We start from the raw sequence: 23,525 nt of genomic DNA, 5'->3' as shown, positions 1-23,525 counted from the left end.
TCAATTAATTTCAAAATCATATTAATATCCTCCAAAGGTGTGGTTCATTCTTCAAAGTCTGACTTCAACTCTTTCATCTCTGTTCATCCAATCTTTCAATCAAACATTAATCTATCTCTGTTCAACATACATACATATATATTATATAAGTGGACGTACATACACTATTATTATATTGATATATAGTGTACATATATCATATTTGTTGTTTTGATTGTTGTATAATCATAATCCAAACAACTTTCAAATCAATCATTCAATCAATCATTCAAACATCAACAACATTTAACATCAACAACATTATACATTAATAATGGAGCAACAACAACAACAACAACAACAACGTGATGGTAGTGGTGATGTGTTGAATAAGACAGAGGTTGTTGGATTGATGGAGGGCTATGCCTCTCCAGCTTCATTCACATCTTCATTTCAGGATGGCTCAAATGGTTTTAACCGCGATAATGGTCTGATTGAGGGCGTGCAGTTGGAGAGATTCCTGCACCTCTACAAAGAGGTCCTAAAGCATACAGACTACTACACCAACCTCGATGGTAATGGTGACGATGACGACAAGGAGATGGAGAAGGACAAGAAGAAGGACAAGGCTGATGACGACGAGGACAAGCCATCAAACAAATTCCTATCCCTCCGATCGTCCATACCAATGTCGCACTCGAATGCATTGTTGCACATGCGACAGATACTCTGGAAGAACCCAGTGTCTTTCCTGCCCGACCGAATGCAGGACTCCTCGTCCTCGACCTCCACCACCACATCGTCTGCATCCACCGCGCCGTCATCCACCCAGTCCAAGGAGGACGGCGCCTCGCCTGCCCCACGCAGTGACTCGGACGCCTCGTCGCCAGTCAGCCAGCAGGCACTCGACACGATCAAGTCATCCGAGCTGTTCTTCCAGTTTCTGTTTGGTCTGCTCGGCGACAAGAGCGACGTCATTCGTCAGAGGGGCTTCCAACTGCTTCAGGACTACTTCCACAACGTAAAGCCAGGATCACTGTATTCGTTCTCGGCACAGCTCATCAAGACATCGGTCGATCTCCTCATCAACATCATTCAGCATTCCAACAACAACGACCTCGAGCACTTGGTGGCGTCGTCCGCTCTCGTGTCATTGGTAATTGGACGCAATCATCCAACCCTCACTCTCAACATTGTAAAGTTCATCTTGACATCCAAATATCAATCATTGTAAGTTCAATTACCATCACGCTTGAATGTCAGCAATCACTCACTCACTCAATCACATGATCATCAGTTTGCCAGCCAACCTAAAAAAGTACGACGAGAGTTACTTGCCTTTGGAACGATTCGACTTCCGTCAGAGTATCGTGTTTGAAAGCAAGGACAAGGCCGCCGAGGTCACCACTGTCTACTCTATGGCCACCAATGGACCTTTTGTATTTGTTCACTGCAACCTCGGTCTGCTCAAGCTGGCATTGACCAACAGCCAGCAGTATACTGTCGTTCAATGGAAGAAGGACTATCACACACGTCCATGCACCGCAGATGATGATGGCGAGGGCTCTTCCTCCTCGTCGACTGCCGCTGCACATTCATCTTCATCATCGTCATCAGCGAGCAAGTCGTGGATCATCATATTCGACGACACTATATACTTTAGGAGTCTGGACATGTCGACGGGTTTTATCGCCCAGCTGAATATCTCCTCATTCGAGGAGACCTATGTGAGCGTGGAGCGCGGCGACGTGGCTCTCGGTGCACGTCCCTATACGCTGTTTGCCGACGCACAGGCCCAGCGCATTGGCGTGATAGAGATGGTGGAGGACCAGTCGTCCGTGTTCCCACAGACAAGACTGCGATACCTGCGTCTCTCGGACGAGGGCCATTTCGAGCAAGATGGCGTCTCGGTACCAATCAACCTGTACAATACCACCAACACATTGCAGCCGATCAACGCATCGATCATCAGTGAGAAGGAAGATCCCAAGATCATCGCAGCGTTGACCTCCTTCCAAATCGCCAAGATCTACTCATCAGCTCGCGGAGGACTCTTCTTTTTGACCAAGGACAACAACCTATTCTTTATTGGCAAGAAGTATGTGTAGACTCTTTCATTCATTCATTCAATCAATCGATCAATCAACTAACCATCAATCAATCAATCAATACTTTAGTGATATACTAACTGCAGAGAGTGAGCCATTGCTACTGAGCTTCAGTGATCAGACAAAGAAGGTGTCCAAGGTGATTAGTATAGACCCTGTGTTGTTGGTCATTGACGATAGTGGACTCTTCCACAAGCTGGCCCCAATTTCATCCTCCAACGCAGCCAACTTTAGCGAGTTGGGCTTGGCAAAGACGGAGAGCGACGACAAGAAGACGGACCAGATCTTTGTTGGCGGTGTGCTCGTCAACAAAGACTTGTACGCACTAAACGACGCTGGCAACGTCATCAAGTACCCGGGCATGGCACCCACGACTGGACATGCCAAAATCACTGAGGATCTCAAGATTAAGTCGATCGCCGCCACCGAGTCTGGATTCGACGATGATGCCATCACGCCCAAGGTCTACCTGGTTAAAGAGTCTGGCGAAGCTGTCTCATTGGACAGCTTGGACAGTCCCGAGCCCCTGTCCGATATCACAGGCAACACATTACACTTGCAAGCGGCCTACTCCTCGGTGTTTGTGGTCACTGACACTGGTATTTACGCCAAAGGTAACAACTTGTTTGGCCAGCTTGGAACGGGCCACTACAAGAACACCAAGGAATTCACCAAGATCACCGCGCCCTTTGACACATCGGCCGTCACAAAGATCGAGATTGGCCTCACCTATATTGTGGTGATGGCTCGCGTCGGCCTCTCCAACCAGCTCTACTACTCGGGTAATATCAAGGGTTTGAAGCAGGTCTGCAACTTCACATTGTACGCAGGCTTTGGCGAGGTGGACACACTGCACGAGCGAGAGGAGATGATCATGGACGTCAGCGGCGGTGAGTACGGCTTCATCGTGCTGAAGCAAACGATAAACACCAACGCCAAGACTCTGAGGAAATCACTGCCCAGTGTCAAAGCGATCAGCGATGAGCGTGGATTCCTCGGAGTATTCCTACCGGGCAACGCCTACCAGCTCTATCACAACGGCACCAAGTCGCTCGACCTGGTTACTGCCTCCACCATCAACCCGACGCCACGCCCCTTCCACCTGTCCAAGAACTCGAGCTTTGAGTTCGACACTGCCACCCAACGCCTCATTTTCATCGCCAACCAAGAGCGTCCAAGCGTGCCATTCAACCCACGCGTACAGCTCGTTAGCCCAAGAGACAAGGTCGACAACTTGGTCTTGGTCAATGCGTTGCTCGATGCCCTCGACCAGGATGGCAAGCCATCGCACCGCGTGATCAAGGTACCCTCGCCACAGACTGACTATATCAAGTCGAAGCCCAAGATCACATTCACGATCGCCAAGCAACAGATGAAGGAGGGTAAGATGATGCGAGTGTCCACCTCGTTCCTCCGTGTGGATCGTCCAGTGTTGCTCTGGGGTCTCGTCCTCCCAAGCCTCAAGGAGAACACTGAGGTCAACGTCGTCATAGAGTCTGGCGATGGCACCCAGCGCCACAACCAAAAGTTTGTCACAACGGACCCCAAGCTCGACCTGGACCAGGCGTTCGAGCTGCGCACGGGCATCCAGTACAAGTTCAATATCTTCTCAAACAACATCAAGTTCGTTCTGCCCAGCACAGCCTACACTATAATCAACGTTTCCAATGTCAACTTTGACTTCCGCACACCAGTGGAGTACAGCCAGGTGTCACAGATGCTCTATGGTCTGTCTTTCACCGAGCTGTCCAGCGCCTCGATGACCTTTGTCTCGCCTGCACTGCCCGAGGTCACCCTGACACACGACGCCACTCTCGACCTGTTCGACTCGGTAGAGACTATGTGGGACCAGTTCGCTGGCAGTATCTCAATGAATCGCTCACTGCAGAATGGCGCCAAGGACAAGGTGAACGACGTGCTCTCATACCTTGAGCAGCCACTCACCCGAGCACTCTCTTTGCTGGGCAGGAATATCAAGACATTGTTGGAGGACCCTGTCAACTGCAGCCGAGTGATTGGCTTCATTCACAGTACTTTCAGACATGAGTCGCTGTTCAAGCACGTGGCCTCGGACCACGCCTTCTTCCTCAGCGTAATGAAGCAGATGAACAAGTTGTTCTGCCAGAGCTTCACAATGGTCTACAACACGCCCAACCTCCAGGTGAGCGCAATCCACATGTTGTACTTCCTAATCAAGTATGGCGGCGCTACCGAGCTCGACGGCGCGCCATACATCCTCACCGCACTGCTCCAGTCGATGTTTGAACTGGACGTCAAGTCGCTGCTGAGCATCCCCGTTGAGGACGATGCATTCTCACGCGAGAACATCGACCCAGCCTTGGTCTATTTCTACGACCACGTCCAAACGATCATCTATCGCTGCAAGACCTCCAACAAGAAGCTGGGCAAGCAGAAGGCCCAGGCCAGCGACGACATCCTGCCGCTGTTCTCTGAGGTGCTCATGTCAATCTGCTCCGATCGCCCACAGCAGCTCATCACAGACGCGCTGTCTGCCGAGCCCAGCTCCAACAACCAGCTGCTGGACGACTACAAGTCCAAGTCGATTGAGCTCATTAAGAAGATCTGGTCGTCTTCGCTGATCACCAAGTCTGAGGAGCAGAATGCCCACCAGCCCAAGGTGTTCAACGTGTCGCGTTTCAACAGCGTCAGCTCGTCGTGGTCGTACGATGAGATGGTCGACGCCATCTCGTTCAAGACGGACCGCGAAATCTACGTCACGGGTGTCGGTCTCTATGGTGACAAGGGCACTTACACGGCCAAGGTCGGCTTCACGCCCGGCTTGAACGCGCCAATGATGTACCAGACGGCCACCACCTGGACCAACAAGACCAACAAACATATCCAGCGCATTGACTTCACCGAGCCGTTCCAGCTGCGTGCTGGCGACTACGTTTCGATCTACACCAAGATCTCTGGCCCTTCATCGTCCAGTGGCTACAAGGGCAAGGACAGCGTCAATGCCGAGGGTGTCAACTTCAAGTTCTCGACGACGCATATCACCAACGGTACGGACAACGGAACGTCTGTGCAGAGTGGCCAGATCCCCGTCATCTACTTCCAGTTTGAGACTAGTCCCAAGACAACGGACATCAACAACAATATGATCGAGGGCACACGCGAGGTCTCCAAGATGGTGCTGGACCGCTCGCTCGTCATCCTTCGCGAGCTGTTCAACTCTTGCCAACACCTTGCGCAGTTTGACAACACACCCCTGCAGCAGTCTATCAAGAACGACTACTTCCTGCAGTCCCTGCTGCCATTTATCGTGGACTCATACGCCAACACTGGCAAGGCTGAGGAAGCCCCCGCACGTATGAAGCGTCTTCTCGAGTTCCTCGAGTGCACCACCAAGATCAACCATGCATTCCAGCCACGCCACCCGGCCGCTCTGCCCTACGAGGGCAAGCACACGATCAAGATGGAGAGCAGCCACCCCTACGAGGAGTGCGCCAAGCAGACCAACATTGTCGAGTTCCCCAAGAGCGTCAAGTGGATGGTGATCCAGTTCGACCCGCGCTCCATCACCAGCCAGCAGACCGACAAGCTGCAGATCTGGCTGAACGGCGAGTACAACAGCACGATTACCAAGAACGGATTCTCCATGAAGAACTACCCCGCCACAGCCTTCATTGTGCCAGGCAACCGCCTGATCTTTGACTTCCAGACCGCATCCAACCCACAGAACATTGCTATCGACCGCTTTGGATACATGGCCAACATCACAGGCTACGAAGTGATCGACATGGATGACGACTACCCTCTGAGCAAGCTGGAGCGTCAGGTCTCATTCTACATCGCCCAGATCTCTAGTCGCCAGTTCTTTGAGAACATCCAGGTGGCCGCACAGCCCGCCGCAAAGAAGGGCAAGAAAGATGACGACAAGAAAGAGGAGAAGGCCAAGAAGGCCAAGGTCCCCAAGAAGGCCAGGGCGCGTCGCAATGGATGGGACGAAGACGAGTCAGACTCGGAAAAATCATCGGACGAAGACAAGGTCGTCGACGCCGAAGAGAAGGAGGACGAAGTGGATGACGAAGAGGACTCAATCAACAACATCGACAAGTTTGAGGAGGAGCTCGACATATCCAACATCAAGGTCGACCACGCCGCCCCATCCGAGAAGTCGGTGCAAGTGCAGCGCTCAGAGAAACTCTTCTCTATCGTATGGGGCAAGGTTGCCGATCAGCTGGAGGCCAACCCCAAGCACAGCTACGGCGTGAGCAACCCTCTTCTGCTCGACTTTATCAACGAGAAGAGTGGCACAGTTGGCGATGAGCTCAGCACCTTTTTCAAGACAGTCGGCATGGAGCTCTTTGGCAAGCCTCAAAACGCGGCCGATGCCAAGGACGCCAAGAAGGACGACAAGAAGAAGGACAAGAAGGACAAGAAGGCTGAGCACAAGGACAAGGATGACAAGAAGGACAAGGCCAAGAACAAGGACAAAGAAGACGCCAACAAGGACGAGAACAACAACAACAACAATGCCGATGCCAAGGACGCTGATAAGGCCGAGTCCAAGCAGAAGAAGATCGAAGAGAAATTCAAGGACTTCCCCATCAGCATTGACGATCTCCAGTCCATTGGCGACAAGCTTCGTCTCCGCCGTCTCGCTCTGTTGGTGCGACGCAAGAAGCGCATGGCCAAGTTCATCAAAGAGCAAAAGGCCAACAACAAGAACGACAATGATGATTCGGATGAAGACGAATACTCCGACTCGTCAGACTCTGAATCCGACTCTGAGTCCTCCGAGCCAGAGGAGGGCGAGCTCAGCGCCGGTTCCGACTGGGACGACTCTATGCTCACCGACGACGACGAGAAGAAGACCGACAATGAGGCATCCTCATCCTCAGTTATCCCAGAGGATGCGGCCAAGCCAGCAGAGGAGAAGGTCAAGGTCTCAGAGGTCCCAGAAAAGGAGGAGGATGACGGTGAAGACGATGGTGAGGACGATGAGGATGACGATGACAAGCCAGAACCATCAGCTGATATTGATGTTGCTGAGAAGGTTGAGGACGAGGCCAAGAATGACGACAAGGATGAAGAGGATGTTCCCGTTGATGCCGCACAACTTCCCGCATCCAACCTCAAGGAGAACATCTCAACATACATCGACTATGTTGGTTGGTCCATCATCACCAAGAAGCTGTTTGTCGAGATACTCAGACTGAACAATGCCGAGTCCGACTTTGCCACGGTGATCAACACTCTGAAGAACCAAAAGAAGTCATTTGCCGATTGCAAGGAGAACGACCAGTTCAAGCCCTACCTTGAGCTGTGGCGCAATATCCAGCGACGTCTGAACAAGTGGTCGTTGCGCCAGGTGGTCGACTTTGAAGAGTTTGACGGATTGATGGGCATGTTTGGAGACGAACCCTTTGAGACCAGCGAGTCCGACTCCAGAAAGAAGGTGTTGCCCATTGAGAAGTTTGACTACCTCTTTGACTTCATCGCCACCCTCGCCCCAGCCTCCCGCGCCGGCTCCAGCGGCAGCTCATCATCACAACCAGCTGCATCAGATGCTGGTGGCTCCAGTTCCTCCCCCTCCGACAGCGTAGGACGTTCACTCAACTACAGCTTTGAGGACTTTATGCACTCCTCCAACATCAACACAAGCACCTACAACCTGTTGCAGTACAAGAGCAACAAGAAGGCATCTTCCTCGGCAGGCTCGGGCAAGGGTGACGCAGAGAATGGCGTGGTCAACAGATCACCGATCAGCGTAGGACTGCTGTCCCTCTTCCTGGACGAGTTCACCAAGATCAACTTCCAGGAGATCATCGAGACGACCAACGCTAAGAATCAGTCCAAGATTGACTCGATCAAGATGTGGTCGCGCCTCATTGAAATGATCCAGGTGCCGTCTGCACTTGAGAACGTCGTGTGGATGATGGCCACGACCCTGCACTCGAACCAGGCGTCCAAGGACCTGCTGCCAGCCGACTGGCAGGGCAGCGTGGCGCAGAACCTCGCCGTATCCAGCTGTATCAACCACCGCTACAGGAAGGAGTTCATCCAACACTTCCACACGCTCCTCGAGACACTCTCCAAGCGTATCAAGCACGGCCACTACTCTGACGCCATCATCCTCAATGCCCTGTCCTGTTTCTCCATCCACCTGCTGCCCGAGGACATCGCCTTTGTCCAGACCAGTGAGATCTTCCCACTTATCTCCAAGATTCTGTCTGAGCTGCATAGCAATGATAACAAGTCGATCCCATCCACGCCAAAGTCCAAGGGCAAGGAGCGTCTGTCGCCACAGGAGCTCGAGTTGATTGAGCATTCGTCCACATCCCTGTCCATTGCCTCATCGCCCAACGTCTTTGACAACACCAGCGACATTGTCGTTCCCGTCCAGAACTCATCGTTTGTCAACATTGCCAACAAGTGCAAGGTCGTGCTGTCCAAGTCGCCCGAGATGATGGCGTCGCTGTTTGATGACTCTACGCTCAGTTTCTGGGAGGCCTCCCAAAAGGGTACGATCACCGTCACGATTGAGAAGGTGACGCCCGTCCAGGAGATCTGTCTCTACATTGACAACACAGACGCTGAGTACCTGATCTTCACTGTTAAGATCAGAGCCGGCCTCAACAGCAGCCACAGCGACATCACCAAGGTCCACGAGATTGGCCACAACTTTGTTGGCTGGAAGGTGATCCCATTGGAGGGCGCACTCGTCAGCAACATTTTGATCTCCTTCACAGGTTTCGAATCGATCCGTGTCCGCCAGCTCAAGATCATGGTCCCAGACAAGCAGGAGTTACTGCCAGTGGCACCATCTGCCAAATTCGACGCCACCCTGGCCCTGCTCAAGTTGCTCACCTTCCAGATCTTTGGCATCAACGCCAACGTCAACAACAACATCTCCAAGGATCTCAAGAACCAGGTCGTAGGCCTTCTGTCATCCACCGGTGTCTCAAAGATCCAGAAGCAGATCTTCTCGCTCATCTCTTCAGAGGTGCAAAAGGAGATCCAGCATCTCGAGGGCATCGGCTGGCAGACCATCAAGGAGATGCCAAAGAAGGACTCGTACCTCTATGAGCTGCTCACTACCCTCTCCACTCTGCTCGAGTCAGAGGAGGGCAAGTCATTCATCCCTTCCAAGTCGTCCATCTTTGCCCTGCTGCCACTGATCCACAAGGGTGCCGACCGCATCCAACACCTGTGCATCAACATCTGCAAGAGGATGCTAGTCAACCTCAAGCCCGCACTGTTTGCCGAGTTTATCCAAGACCTACCCACTGCTTCACAGGCAATCTCTTCATTCGCTCAGTATCTGTTGTTGGTGATCGCCAAGCCAATCAACGTCCAGGTCAAGGGCGCATCCAACACACTCAAGCAAGTGTACACCATCGACACGATGATCCCATCAATGGTCGAGGGTGACTTCCCATTGGAGAATGGCAAGGAGTTGTTGGTGCTGGTCAAGGAGCTCATCTCAAAGTCCGAGTCGTGGCGCCAAGTGATGGAGACTGAGATTGTCAACTGTATCCTGTCCATGAGGAATGCCGCAACAATGCCAGTCAACACCTACTTGGTCACACCAACATTCTGGGCTGCACTGTCTGGCCTGCTCATCGCCTTTGACAACCAAAAGATCGTGACCTCGATCAACTCTTCCAACATCAACTCTGAGAGCAAGATCAAGACTTGCCAGAACCATGACGACGGTGTCACTGAGGCACAGTCCACATGCAGCATCTGTCAGATGAACCTTTGCCAAGAGTGTGACCGTGTCATTCACATGCCCAAGTCCAAGCGCGACCATCAACGCTCACCACTGCTCAACGATGTCATCACCATTGAGATTCATGAGTCGTGTGTTCGTCTCAAGCTCTCCACCACCTTGTTTGTCCTGGACAATGAGAAGCAAAAGGCCATTATCCAGACTATCAACCTGTCCAGCTCCGAGACATGTCGTTTCTGTCACAGCAAGCTGGACCTTGAGAACCTCATCCCCAAGCACGGTATCTCCAATGTGTGTTCAAACGCTGACTGCAGGGAGAAGGCCCCAAGGAACTGTACCAAGGTACACCCATGTGGACACTACTGTTATGGTGTGCGCGATGAGGAGGAGTGCCTGCCCTGTCTTCACGGTTGCAAGAGACCAGAGAATGCAGCGCCCCTCACAAGAAACTTCAAGGTCACACAAGACGCCGACGACTTTTGTCTGGTGTGCTGGACTGAGTGTCTGTCAGAGGCCCCATCCATCCAACTGGACTGTGGACATGTGTTCCATCACACATGTATCAAGCACTTGCTCGAGGCCAGATGGGTTGGAGCAAGAATCACACTCAGATTCTCCAAGTGCCCAATCTGTAAGGTGTCAATCCAGCATCCAACACTCAAGGCTCTGACCTCAGTCATTGAGCACATTGGCAGTGAGATCATCCGCAAGGGCAAACTCAGGATCGACTTCCTTGGCATCCAGAAGGACCCAATGCTGCTCCCAGGTGGTTCGTATGAGAACAACATGGAGGGATACATCATGGAACAGTTTGCATACTACCTGTGCTTCAAATGCAAGCAACCATACTTTGGAGGCTCGAACCAATGTGCTGCCAACATGGCATCGCCAGAGAAGTTCAACCCAGAGGAGCTCATTTGTGGAGGCTGTTCCTCCGACGATGTACTGCCAATCTGTCCCAAGCACGGCAAGGACTATTTGGAGTTCAAGTGTAGATATTGCTGCTCTGTTGCCATTTGGTACTGTTTCGGAACACATCACTTCTGCGAGACCTGTCACAACAAGCACACTGAGCTCACTAGTCGATCCAGCCACCCTCCATGTCCTGTGGGTCCAGGAGGTATCGAGTTGCCAGGTGACGAGTGTCCACTCCACATTGAACATGCCAAGACTGGTACCGAGTTTGCACTTGGATGTGGCATCTGTAGAAATGTCAGAGAGTTCTAAACGATCAATGTCACAACAATATAATAAACAAAGTGAATCAATCAACAGCTTCATGTAGTTATTTGTAAACCGACCAACTATTGTATTTTATCATTGACGACATCCTCAGTTTGATCTTTGTCATTGTCATCCAGGTCTTCTATTAACTCAGAGACCTTGAGCTTCTGATTGGATATGAATCTTTGAATCTCCTCACTGGATGACTTGGGCTTGGAAGATGGATACCACTTGCGCTTCAGTCCATGGAAGAACATGATTAGATAGGCAAAACCAACGGCAATAAGAGAGACTATACTAAGCAGTGATGATGACAGCACTGTAAACACATTCCTCTCGTTCTTCTTTTGTACAGATATGACAATGTCCTCCAACCTTTTGATCTGTCATTATCAGGGGATGTTAGTACTTTGTGGAACCAACCATCAAGCAAACAATTACTTACCCTGTTGGAATAAGATTGAATAGTGTCCACATTCTGATTGATCTTCTCTTCAATCTCTGGAAGCTCCTTGTGGAATGTCCTGGACCAACGGTGGTGAGTCTCCTGGAATATACGCTCGTTGGTGGATACAATGGCAATCGATCGACGTGACTGCTCTCGCAGCTCTACATAATTGTCGTTGAGCTCCTCAAACTCCTTCTTGAGTCTATCGTACTCTGCCTGTTGAGTGTCCATCATCTTCTCCAGTTTAACAATGGTCTCGCGAAGCTTCTGCTTCTCCTCGGCATCCTCTGGTGTCTCATAGTCGTCATACATCTCCTCAGTGAAGAATGGTTGCTGTTGCTGAGGATGGTGTGGTTGCTCAACATGGATCGCACCAGGCATATGTCCATGTTGTGGATGTTGCTGAGGATGTTGTTGATGTTGTTGTTGAGATTGTGGTGGTTGATGATGTACAAGTGTTGGCTGATGAGATGGTGGGGAGGGCTGTTGATGTTGATGATAGTCCAAGATCAGTCCTTTCGTTGATCGCACCAATGGATAGTTCTGTGATTGTACAATGGGAGATGAGGAAAACAATGGACTGGAAGAGCTGTTGTTTGGAGGCATTGGTGAAGAGTGCCTGGAATAATCTGATGTTGGTGTTGAGGCATTGGTGATTGCCGATGGTCTCTTTAGTTGTAATGGTGAAGCGGGCATTATTACATCTCCTGAGCTGCCCTCTGACTCGCTGAAGCTATTTGTACTGTCCACCAGACTCTTCTCACTCTTCTCACTCATATTGTCATCGTCATTGTCATTGTCGTGGTAGAAAGTTGCGTGCTGAATCATTGGCATTCTTTGGTTAGTCATTCATTCATTAGAATCCGATGCATATAGTTTGTTACCTTGCTAACATTCTCCAAATATGTAAGGATGTTCTTTCCTGGTGCATCTGGGTAGATACCATAGGAGTCCTGGAAATTCTTCATCAGCTCATTGAACTCCATGTAGTTCTTGATTGGATTGTCTGGTGTCTTGAAGCCAAGTGACTCAATCTTCTTCTTGAGTGTCATTATCTCTGTTACAATACCCTTGAATGTGGGTATATCAATGTTTCCTTCAACTTGTAGTATCTACATAATCATTGGATAATGTTAGTTAGAATGATTGATTGAGTGGATGGATGGCTGGACGGTTGGTAAACATACATCACTTGCATTCCTTTTGTTATAATCAATCTGGAAGGCCTTGACTGCATTGATTGTCTTTTGATCGTAGATACCATCAATCTTGGTGAGCAGCGGAAGATAGTTGAGATGGGAGAGTGCAGCTTGAATCTCTTTGACAAAGCTGGTGACGGTCATGAGGTTGGTGACTGCCGTGCCAGCCAAAGCTTCGAAGCGCGACTTCTCATAGACATCGAGCAGTGTGGTGGACAGCTGGTACTTGGGTCGTGTGCAACCCAATCGTTTGAGCGATAGGTTGAGCTTGAGAGTATCGATGTGACTGTCAAAGTCACCCTTCTCAATGGGTATGAGATTGAGGCCAAAGTGCGACGACACTGATGAGTTGGCCAACACGAGTTGCCCCATCTTAGTGCGGATCGTGTAGAATGATCCACTTGGCGCTTTAGACAGCATCGACTGCAGGGCTTTGATCTGTGATGCATTGGCGCTGGGGCCAGCCTTGACCACGCTGACCTTGATCTCATCGTTCTGATTGCCGGTGTACTCGACAGCCGACCACAGGCGGCTGCTCTTGAATATCCACTCCTCAACAGCGTACAGCTTATACTCCTTCAGCACGCAGTTGTTGGCGACAACCACCCACTTGTTGTCCAAGGCCATCTGTGCAATACGCTGACCCTCACAACAAACAAATGTATCGTCTGCATCGCTGAGACCATCGTAGTTGTTGATGTTGCTGCTGTTGTTGCTCCTTATGTTGTTGCCAGCCCTACTACTACCACCAACACTCTTGCTTTTGCTGCTGTTGATGGTGTTGCTGAGGCTAGTTGAGTTGTTGTGCATTACATGCTCTTGCTGTTGCTGTTGTTGTTGGTGTTGATGTTGGTGCTTCTTGAGTAGATTTGGACGCGCTTGTTGATGATGCTTGGCATTGTCACTGTTGATGCCTTGCCCTGTGCTGCTTGTCAGCATTGACAGCATCTTCCTTCGCAGCTCACGCTCGATAGGGTCGACATCATTATCATGAGAAGTATCAATATTATCATCAGAGTTATTACTTAGATCATGATTGTCATCATCTTCATCCTCATCACCAATACTATCCAACAACAACCTCTCCTCAGCCGTTATAAGATGTTGTTGTTGCTGTTGCGCTTGTTGTTGTAACTTTGAAGGGCTGTTCATTCTATATTATATATGTACATGTATGTTGTAGTTGTAGTAGTTGTAGGTGTATGTTATAGTTATTGTACAAGTAATTGATTGATTGATTGATGGGTGTGGCATGGCTTAATGACATTGTGATGGCGCGATCACAAGATGGTGGGTGTGGGGGTCGAGCGCGAGAAGGCAAGGGTTATGGTCAAGATCAAAGAAAGAGAAAAAGAAGTTAAGATCAATACATCATTGATTTGAAGTTTATTATTGCTATTCTATTCTATTCCTATCTGTTGTTGTTGTTGCTGTTGCTGCTGCTGTTTCTGTTGCGTTGACACAAACACTAACTAACTAATCAACACCGACAAACACACATACACATATATACTCTGCCGCCACTGCACATGCTAATGTCGGGTCGTTGGGCAAGTATCATGATCATTGCTCAAGCGAACCGACAGCATCACTAAATGTTGTTAGCAAGTACATTAATTACCATTTAACAACTCGATCATTAAACGGTGGCGCCATCTCTCCTGCCTGGAGAGCTCCTCGCTGGGGATCTGTCTCTCTCCCTCTCTCTCCTCTCTCTGCGTCCGCCGCTTCTGCTCCTGCTCCTGTCTCTGCGGTCTCTGTCTCTGCGTCCGCTTCTGCTTCTGCTTCTGCTTCTGTCTCTCTCGCGTCTGCTGTCTCTGCGTCCTCCACTTCTGCTTCTGCTCCTGTCTCTGCGTCCACTTCTGCTTCTGCTTCTGCTCCTGCTGCTTCTTCTTCTGTCGCGGCTGCTCGACCTGCGGTAGGGATGGTACGAATCCCTGCGGCCGCCTCCGCCACCGCCTCCACCCGAGGCCGAGCGACAGTCACGAGCAAAGTGACCGTATCCGTTGCAGCTGTAGCACTTGACGTCGCGGCTATATGAGGGTGATCAAAAGGGTTTGTTAGTTGTTTGAGCGATGGATGATGTACTTGCAACAATGCCTCGCGACGATTCTCATTCGAATTGGATTCTCCCGGCAGCAGAATGCTCATTGGATTCTTCGGGGGTTGGTGCAACACAACATTGAACACAAAGGGGATGGCATGGCATGGCATGGCCGTCGGACTGAGTTGGCGAAGGGAGGATGGGGCAGTCTCGGCTCATCTTCGTCGATCGATCGCTTGCTTCAAAGCTTAGCTCAGGAGCGTTTGGCAATGGCGGAGGGATGATGGATGGATGGATAGCACACAACATTTGATTGATTGAATGGTTGGGTTGGTTGATTTGGTTGTGGTTGGAGGGAGGCGCGCTAGACAACACTTCACTTCACTTCAGCTTCAGCTTCACTGGCCTTCTCAAGAGCACCTCTCATTCAATGGCCTTGGCTGGGCTAGATCCATCACATCAAAAGTAGCAGCAGCAACAACCAACACAGTAGTATGATGAAGATGGTGAACAGCAAGTGGGGGCAGGCGACGACGATGGACTGGGCTCGATCTCCTCCAGGTCTCATCTCGGGGCGGGCCGGGGAACGGATGGCGAACGGCGATTGCGGTGCGGTGCGGTGCGAGGGTGGTTGGTGATGATGGCGATAGACGAACACAGCAGCAGTAGCAATAGCATAGCAACACAATCATGATATCTCAGTACTAGTACTCTCTCTCTCTCTCTCTCTCTCTCTCTTGCTACCTGGGTGGAGGTGATGACATGGGGGATGATGGGATAGTGGCGTGTAGCGGGCGAGACGAGGCCGGCGGTGATAGTTGGTTGTTGTTGGGGGATAGGGTTAAAGAGGAGATAATTACCTAGAGTTGTTCCTTGGACAGTTACGAGCCCTAAATATGTGAACATGAATACATAGTAAGTACATGAATGAATCACTCAATCAATCAATAATAATACATACCAATGACCTCTTCCATGACAGATGTAACACTCATCAGCGTTTCTCTTTCTTCCGCCATGTGACTTTTGAACAAGGATTCTTGATCCATCGATATCCATGTCATTCATCTCTTGAATGGCATCATTTGCGCACTTCTCATCCTCATATTCCTATTTATTTGTTTGATCGATTATTTGATTGATTAATATTTAACAAACAAATAATAAACTAAATAACTTACAACAAAAGCATAACCAGCCTTGATATCAAGACTTAGAATCTTTCCGAATTTTCTGAACCTGTCCTCAATGTCGTCACGTCTGGTCTTGGTTGAGATGTGACCAACGTAGATACGACGGTCCTCGAGTCCCTCAGCGAGGGCTCCACCGCGAGATCCTGATCTATCACGGTTGTTGTTGTTGCCACCGTTGTTATCGCCTGATCTCGATCTTGAACGATCTCTCGAACGACTTCCACGCTCTCCATTGCCTGAATCGGCACGTCTCTCTCCAGACCTTGATCTACTTTCTCTGTCCATATTTATCTATCTATTCTATTTACTCTTACAACAACTATATAATAATATATATTATAATTATATATAAATATATAAGTATATATAAATATATAAATATAATACAAAGTTATCAAACAAAGAATAAATGAGTGAGTGAGTGAATGGAATGAATAGACGGTGAGATAGAGATGTTGGTGAGTGAGTGAGTTGTTGAACTTGAACGCGAAGAGGGTGAGAGAATTTGGTTTTTTTTATTCCAAACAGAAATAAAATAACTTTTTGAAGTTCCGTGTCTTATCAAAGTTCATCAATCGGTTTCAATCACTCATTCATTCACTCAATCATTCATTCTATTCCAACACTCACATAAGATTGACAACATCCAATGAGGTCTTATGTGTCCTATGATTCAACTCCAAAGAATACAACCTTTGATGAGTGCATGAATGAGATGAATGTTGTTGTGATCATCACAATGGTGAAGTGATGATCAATTCCAAATTAGGTCGTAAAGCACCTTGGAGAATGTATTCTAAACTAAGAGACAAGGGACTTATAAATATGATGTTGATCGTGTATATTTATAACTAACTATTGGAATAGTAGATTGAAAGTTATTCAATGGTTTGGAATGTGTAGAAGAAGGTTTGAGTCCTTAAATTATCTCCCCAGTTACCCAAACCTTGTTCTTTGGAGTCTTCTGACTCAACAATTCACTAAAATATCCATCAAGAGTGTGTGGGATGTACCAATGTTGGCATGAATGAACGCGCAACACGATGACAATCATGAAGTGACAAAGGGGGCCAAACACACACGACTGTCCATCCAACAATCCCATCATTGGGTCACTTGCTGCTGTATGCGTGCAGTGCTTGTCGGAGGGACGGACACGGCCTAGGCCATTGCCTTGCAGCTTTGCACTCACTCAAAAACTCAATCAATCAAACAAATCAATCAATCACTCAATCAAACAATCAAACATATATAATATATAATGAAGTTATTTGTATCAGTCATTATTGCACTCTGCTTGTTGGCATCTGCCTCAACAGCAGCTGAGCGTCAATCAAAGCATTGGAGACAGACTGTTAGAGCACCAGCCAACGAGGTGCTGGAGTTCCGCGTGGCACTCCGCCAGCAAAACATTGACGTACTCGAGAACACCCTGTACGACGTGTCCGACCCCTCGTCGGCCAACTACGGCAAGCACTGGAGCGTTGAGCAGATCCTCGACTTGGTGGCACCCGCCAACCACGTCTCTGAGGAGATTGTCGCCTTCCTCACCCAGAGCGGCGCCTTCAACATTGAGAACCACCGCGACTTTATCAAGGCTGAGGCCACCGTCAAGGCCATCGAGAGCATCTTTGCCGTCGACATGTACGTCTATGCTCACAAGATCAAGAAGAACTACAACATCATCCGTGCCTCGGAGATGTACACCGTGCCCGCCCAGTTTGACAGCGCCGTGCACATGATCGCCGGTATCACCGAGCTCCCATACACCAAGCAGCGCCCCGCACCCCGTCGCCAGACCGTCACCGCCGGTGCCACCCCAGTCGACAAGGGATACGTCATCCCCGAGACCATCCAGAATGTGTACGGAATCCCATCCGGCTACGCCAACAACGCCAACTCATCGCTCTGCCTTGCTGAGTTCCAGAACGACCACGCATTCCTCCCCGCCGACCTCGTGACCTTCTCGCAGTTCATGGGCATTCCCCCCTTCAACGTGTCCCACACCGTCGGCCGCTTCGACACCTTCCTGCCAGACGACGAGTCGATCCTCGACGTCCAGTACGGTGGCGCCACCGCTCAGTCTGCCGATCTCTGGTTTTGGGTTGTCGATGGCTGGATGTACGAGTTCGTCGCCGAGATGGCCTCGACCTACCCCGCACCCCTCGTCGTCTCCATCTCCTGGGGCTGGCCCGAGGACATGACCTGCTCGCTGGTCAGCTGCCCAAGCAACGAGACCAACGCCGACTACATCAACCGTGTCAACGTCGAGTTCATGAAGATGGGAGTCCGTGGAATCACCACCGTCGTCGCCTCTGGTGACCAGGGCGCCCCAGGTGACTCCAACAACGACTGCCTCAGCACCAAGACCCCAATGTCCAACACCTTCCCAGGTTCGTCACCATACGTCCTGGCCGTCGGTGCCACCATGCTCGCCGCCGCCCCCGCCGCCAGCCAGCAGTCGGACGACGCAATCCCACCCTTCTGCACTGACAAGAAGTGCGCCAACTCCACCTCAGAGATCGTGTGCTCGCACCCAGAGGCCCTCATCACCAGTGGTGGCGGTTTCTCCACCTACGCCCCAATGCCCTCGTACCAGTCGGCCCAAGTTGCCGCCTACCTCAGCTCGGGCGTAGTCCTCCCAGACTCGACCAAGTTCAACGCCTCCAACCGTGCCTTCCCAGACGTTGCCGCTCTCGGCCACAACTACGTCATCTACAAGCACGGCAGCTCGCTGGTCGTCGACGGTACCTCCGCCTCGACTCCAGTCTGGGGTGGTATCATCGCCCTGCTCAACTCCTTCCGTCTGAACGCCGGCAAGAGTCCACTGGGCTTCATCAACCCATTGCTCTACAGTGCACCAGCCAGCTGCTTCAACGACATCACCATTGGCAACAACCTCTGCACTGAGGAGTGCTGCACCAAGGCCGACGGCTTCTACGCCACCGCTGGTTGGGACCCAATCACTGGACTTGGTACTCCAGTCTTCAAGAATTTGTTGGCCTACGTTGCCGCTCTTCCATAAACGACTACCTATCCTATCGAACTAACCAACTAACTAACACACAAGTATACTTGGTTGGCAATTACCAATCAATGTCGTTGATTGATTCATTATGATCATCAATCACACATAAAGTGACCTTTGTACATTCATCGAACTTGTGTGTGAGCGAGTGAGTGATTGAATGTTGTGTTGGCAACACTTGATATACAGAGTGTGTATCTATCTATCTATCTGTATGAGTATTCTCACTGGAATAGGTTGATCATTCTTGTGATTAATCAGTGGTAAATCACGTTGGAATTGAAATTTCCCCACACAACATCATTGATCACTCACCACACACCACACATCCCTTCACTCACACTCACACACTCGAGTCGATCATTATGGGTGTGTGATTGATCGAGTTCCCAAAGGTTATTTATTCATCATAAGTGAGTGATGGTGCTGGGAGAAACAAGGGAACCATGGATGGTCTAGCAAGGTTAAATAGAGAGACGGTCAATCAAACTACCAACCAACTTACAAAGGCTAGAGAGTGAGGTGACGCATAACATCCATCATCAACTCAATCAATCAATCTTCTAATCAATCAATCAATCAATCAATCACATAAACATTAACATATTGTTATACATAGATATATTCAAACAAACAAAGAAAGAATGATTGAATCACTCTCTGCCAGTCAAGAGATAACACAAAATATTCATTCCAATAAGGTACCGGCCTACTTCACCGCTGGTGCAAAGGATGTTGCTTCGCCAATTAAGGATTTGCTCGAGGCTTGCCCTTTCAAGCAGCAGGCACACGAGGTCAAGACCATGCTGTCCACCGAGCATTTGATTGAGAAGTCTCGCATCGACGACGAGGTCAACTGGTTCTACTGCAAGCTGGGACTCGACAACAGCTACTTTGAGTGCACTCCATCGTTGGTCGTTGCCAAGCACATCCTGTCGCTCTATGCCGCCAAGATGATCTCACATGCCACCGGCTCCAAGCTGGAGATCCAGCTGCAGTCCAAGACCGAGGGCTCGGCCACCTTCATCACACGTTCCAACCCAGGCAAGCGCGACTCTCCAGCCATGGCCATCGAGCAACTGATCGAGTCTCAGTACTTTGGAGAGGGAAACCAATCTACTAAGGTTGATGTCAATGCGCCACACGGCTTCCGTCTGGCCTGTTACCGTACTACGGGCACAGTGTCGGTCGATGCACCCATCCATCTGCGTCTCTACCATCTAACCAAGCCAGTCTTTGCCAACAGCAACGTCACATCAGAGTTGGAGACCGACCTTAACAAAGTTGGCGATCTCAACTTCTTGGCACGCGCCTCCAAGGAGACCAAGACCATCTACTCGGACATCATGTCGCAGGCAGTACATCGTCTGGGACCAGTCATCCAGCACTTCCCATACAAGTCCAATGGAGCTCGTCTTGTCATTGCCCACCGTCGTGGATCCACCCACTCATACTGGTCGGCCATTTCTGAGCTCTACCACTTCCACCAAATGTACGCCACACACAAGGACGTCGAGCAGTTCTCCAATGGCATCGTCATCTACTCTGTCTATCTCCGTCCACTCCACCCCGAGGTTGACATCAACACACTCATCAACAAGATTGCTGAGCAGGTATGTATCCACCTTGTATGATGTAACTATTCCAATCGCTCAATCACTCACGCTCATTCAATCAATCAATGTAGGCATCACTGGTATACGTACTCCCACGTACTTCATTGACTCCACTGTTCCTGTCTCATCAGTTGTCTTTCCCAGAGGTGACATATGCCTACGTTGCCTGGAAGTTCGCTTATCAGTTCTTGAACCGTTATGCCACCGAGTACTCAGCCCTGGCACAAGCTATTGGTGACGACCCTGCCAAGCAGTCCATGCTCGCCCAGTTGAAGACCCGTCTAAGCAAGGACACCTTCACCGAGGGCCGTGTGCGTGATGCCATCGTCCAGTTCCCCGAGCTTGTCAAGCTCCTATACACCGACTTTGAGCGTTACCACAACGCCTCCAACACTGGCGGTGCACTAAAGTACGACGTTAACCACGGCCAGGAGATCCTAGCCCAGATCAAGCGCTCAGTCAACAACGAGCTCGACACTCAGATCTTTGGCGCTGTGCTCTCTTTCAACAGACACCTCCTCAAGACCAACTTCTACAAGCAGACCAAGACTGCCCTGTCCTTCCGTCTGGACCCAGGCTTCCTCTCGGCCAAGGAGTACGCCTCACGTCCATTTGCCGTGTTCTTTGTCGTGGGATCTGAGTTCCGTGGCTTCCACATCCGTTTCCGCGACATTGCTCGTGGTGGCATTCGTATCATCCGCGCTCTCAATGGCACACAGTACGACCACAACAGCTCGTCTTTGTTCGATGAGAACTACAATCTGGCCTCGACACAGCAGTCCAAGAACAAGGACATACCCGAGGGTGGCAGCAAGGGAACAGTGCTACTCAGTCTCGACCACCAGAACAAGGCTGAGGTGGCCTTTAGGAAGTACATTGATGGCTTGCTCGACCTGCTCCTGCCCAACGTCGAGATTGTCGATCACTATGCTCGCGAGGAGATCCTCTTCCTCGGCCCAGACGAGGGCACAGCAGACTTTATGGACTGGGCCTCGGAGCATGCCAAGGCACGCGGGGCACACTTCTGGAAAGCCTTCACCACTGGCAAGTCATTGACACGCGGTGGTATCCCTCACGACCTGTACGGCATGACCACTCGCTCGATACATCAATACGTACTTGGCACGTTGGCCAAGCTTGGTCGCGACGAAGCTCAATGCAGCAAGTTCCAGACTGGTGGTCCAGACGGTGACCTCGGCTCCAACGAGATCAAGATCTCCAAAGACAAGACAATCGGTGTTGTCGATGGCAGTGGTGTGCTCTACGACCCATTGGGCCTGAACCGCGAGGAGTTGGAGCGTGTCGCCGGCAAGCGTCAGATGGCTCGTTTCTTTGACAAGACGCGTTTGAGCGCTAATGGTTTCTTAGTGGACGTAGCCGAGAATGACGTCACACTGCCAGGTGGCGAGTTTGTTGAGAGCGGTCTCATGTTCCGCAACAACTTCCATCTGCACCCACTGGCCGCCGCCGACATCTTTGTGCCATGTGGTGGTCGCCCAGAAGCGGTTGGCATCACCAACGTCGACAAACTGTTCACAAGCAATGGTGAGTGCCGCTTCCCGATCATCGTCGAGGGCGCCAACCTGTTCTTCACTCAAAAGGCCCGTCTCATCCTCGAGGAGAAGGGTGCCATCATCTTCAAGGACGCCTCAGCCAACAAGGGAGGTGTGACATCATCGTCGCTCGAAGTCCTGTCCGCGCTTGCACTCAACGACGCCGAGTTTGACCAACACATGTGTGTCAAGGCTGGCGTCGTGCCCGCCTTCTACCAGGCGTACATTGGTGACGTGCATCGCACGATTGAGGAGAACGCCCGTCTCGAGTTTGACTGCATCTGGCGCGAGAACGCCAAGACCAAGACGCCACGCACCATCCTGACCGACCTGATCTCAGACAAGATCAACTCGCTCAACGACTCGATCCAGAGCTCGCCACTCTGGGACAACGTTGTGCTCAGAAAGAAGGTCATTGCCGCCGCCTGTCCACCCGAGCTCCTTCGTCTTGTTGGTGTTGATGCTATTGTCGAGCGTGTTCCCGTGCCCTACGTCAAGGCCATCTTTGGCGCCTACCTCGCCAGTCGTTTCGTCTACGAGTGTGGTCTGTCCAGCCCAGAGTTTGCCTTCTTCACATTCATCACTCGTCTCCTGGCATAGATCGATTGATTGATTGATCAATAAAGTGTATACTTATGTGTATCTTAATCGTTGATTCATCATCATTTATATATATATCTGTTGTCTATGTCATTCGTTCGCTCGCTTTAGTTTGACGTCGATAGCAGTGTCTGTTGTTGTTGTTGCAGACGTCTTGCTTCCAATGCCTCGCGCTTGGCCTCGTTCATTCGCTGCAGCTCCTCTTCACGCTGACTTCTCTTGACTCGCAGCTGGCTGAGGAACTCCTCCTCCTTCTGCTTGATGAACTGCTCGCGCTGCTCCTGACGCTTCCTCCAGCCGAATGGCTCGTCGAGTCGCTGATCCACACGTGCCTTGTAGTCGATCTTTGGCTTGACCTTGCTCTCATCAAACTTGGGCAGATGATTCTGTGGTGCATTGCGCCAGTTGCTAATAGGTTTCTGATGCTCCTTAAGTCTAAGATTGGCTCTAGTCTGAATCAATCTAACTACTCTACGCTTGCGAGCATGTGTAGGTTGACGTCTATGTGGTCTATTAAACCTCTCAAGTCCTTCTGGTACTTCAATAGTGTCTATAACACGACCATAGTTCCTATTGTTTGATTCATTCTTTGTTAATCATCGCTTCATAGATTGATTGAGTGATTGATCGATCATTCATTCATACCTGTATAATAGAGGTGATTCTGTGGCTACTGACAAGGTGGTCAATGATCTTGTCAGTGACTTTATAGACAGATTGTTCATCTTGTATAAAGTATATATGTATGTATGTGTACGATTGTAATTGAATGAGGAACTCGAGTTGATCAGAAGTAATGTCAAACACACAAAATGATCAAATCATCGTCTT

General features: G+C 50.2%; 6 protein-coding genes across 6 annotated transcripts; 3 read left to right on the top strand and 3 right to left on the bottom strand.

Moving 5' to 3' along the window:
• Positions 1 to 313: 313 nt before the first annotated feature.
• SAMD00019534_040580 (hypothetical protein) lies at positions 314 to 11,016 on the top strand (the record flags this gene model as incomplete). Its single annotated transcript, XM_012900563.1, has 3 exons — positions 314 to 1,209; positions 1,277 to 2,077; positions 2,157 to 11,016. 3 exons carry the CDS (start codon positions 314 to 316, stop codon positions 11,014 to 11,016), a joined length of 10,557 nt encoding a protein of 3,518 aa, XP_012756017.1.
• A 77-nt stretch (positions 11,017 to 11,093) lies between these two features.
• On the bottom strand, positions 11,094 to 13,812 carry SAMD00019534_040570 (hypothetical protein; the record flags this gene model as incomplete). The annotated part of the gene is made up of 4 exons (XM_012900562.1): positions 11,094 to 11,396; positions 11,459 to 12,280; positions 12,346 to 12,573; positions 12,649 to 13,812. 4 exons carry the CDS (start codon positions 13,810 to 13,812, stop codon positions 11,094 to 11,096), a joined length of 2,517 nt encoding a protein of 838 aa, XP_012756016.1.
• Positions 13,813 to 14,305: 493 nt separating this feature from the next.
• SAMD00019534_040560 (hypothetical protein) lies at positions 14,306 to 16,173 on the bottom strand (the record flags this gene model as incomplete). The annotated part of the gene is made up of 3 exons (XM_012900561.1): positions 14,306 to 14,701; positions 15,665 to 15,814; positions 15,886 to 16,173. Coding segments are annotated over 3 exons (834 nt in total), but the record flags the coding sequence as incomplete, so codon positions are not given.
• Positions 16,174 to 17,158: 985 nt separating this feature from the next.
• Positions 17,159 to 18,922, top strand: SAMD00019534_040550 (hypothetical protein; the record flags this gene model as incomplete). Its single annotated transcript, XM_012900560.1, has 1 exon — positions 17,159 to 18,922. The coding sequence occupies one exon, from the start codon at positions 17,159 to 17,161 to the stop codon at positions 18,920 to 18,922; it is 1,764 nt and encodes a 587-aa protein (XP_012756014.1).
• A 647-nt stretch (positions 18,923 to 19,569) lies between these two features.
• On the top strand, positions 19,570 to 22,694 carry SAMD00019534_040540 (hypothetical protein; the record flags this gene model as incomplete). The annotated part of the gene is made up of 2 exons (XM_012900559.1): positions 19,570 to 20,538; positions 20,613 to 22,694. The coding sequence occupies 2 exons, from the start codon at positions 19,570 to 19,572 to the stop codon at positions 22,692 to 22,694; spliced, it is 3,051 nt and encodes a 1,016-aa protein (XP_012756013.1).
• A 107-nt stretch (positions 22,695 to 22,801) lies between these two features.
• Positions 22,802 to 23,419, bottom strand: SAMD00019534_040530 (hypothetical protein; the record flags this gene model as incomplete). The annotated part of the gene is made up of 2 exons (XM_012900558.1): positions 22,802 to 23,264; positions 23,340 to 23,419. The coding sequence occupies 2 exons, from the start codon at positions 23,417 to 23,419 to the stop codon at positions 22,802 to 22,804; spliced, it is 543 nt and encodes a 180-aa protein (XP_012756012.1).
• Positions 23,420 to 23,525: the final 106 nt, after the last annotated feature.

This window comes from Acytostelium subglobosum (genome assembly GCF_000787575.1).
Source record: "Acytostelium subglobosum LB1 DNA, scaffold: scaffold7, whole genome shotgun sequence".
Taxonomy (NCBI): Eukaryota; Evosea; class Eumycetozoa; order Acytosteliales; family Acytosteliaceae; genus Acytostelium; species Acytostelium subglobosum.
This window is presented reverse-complemented; position numbering and strand designations above follow the sequence as displayed.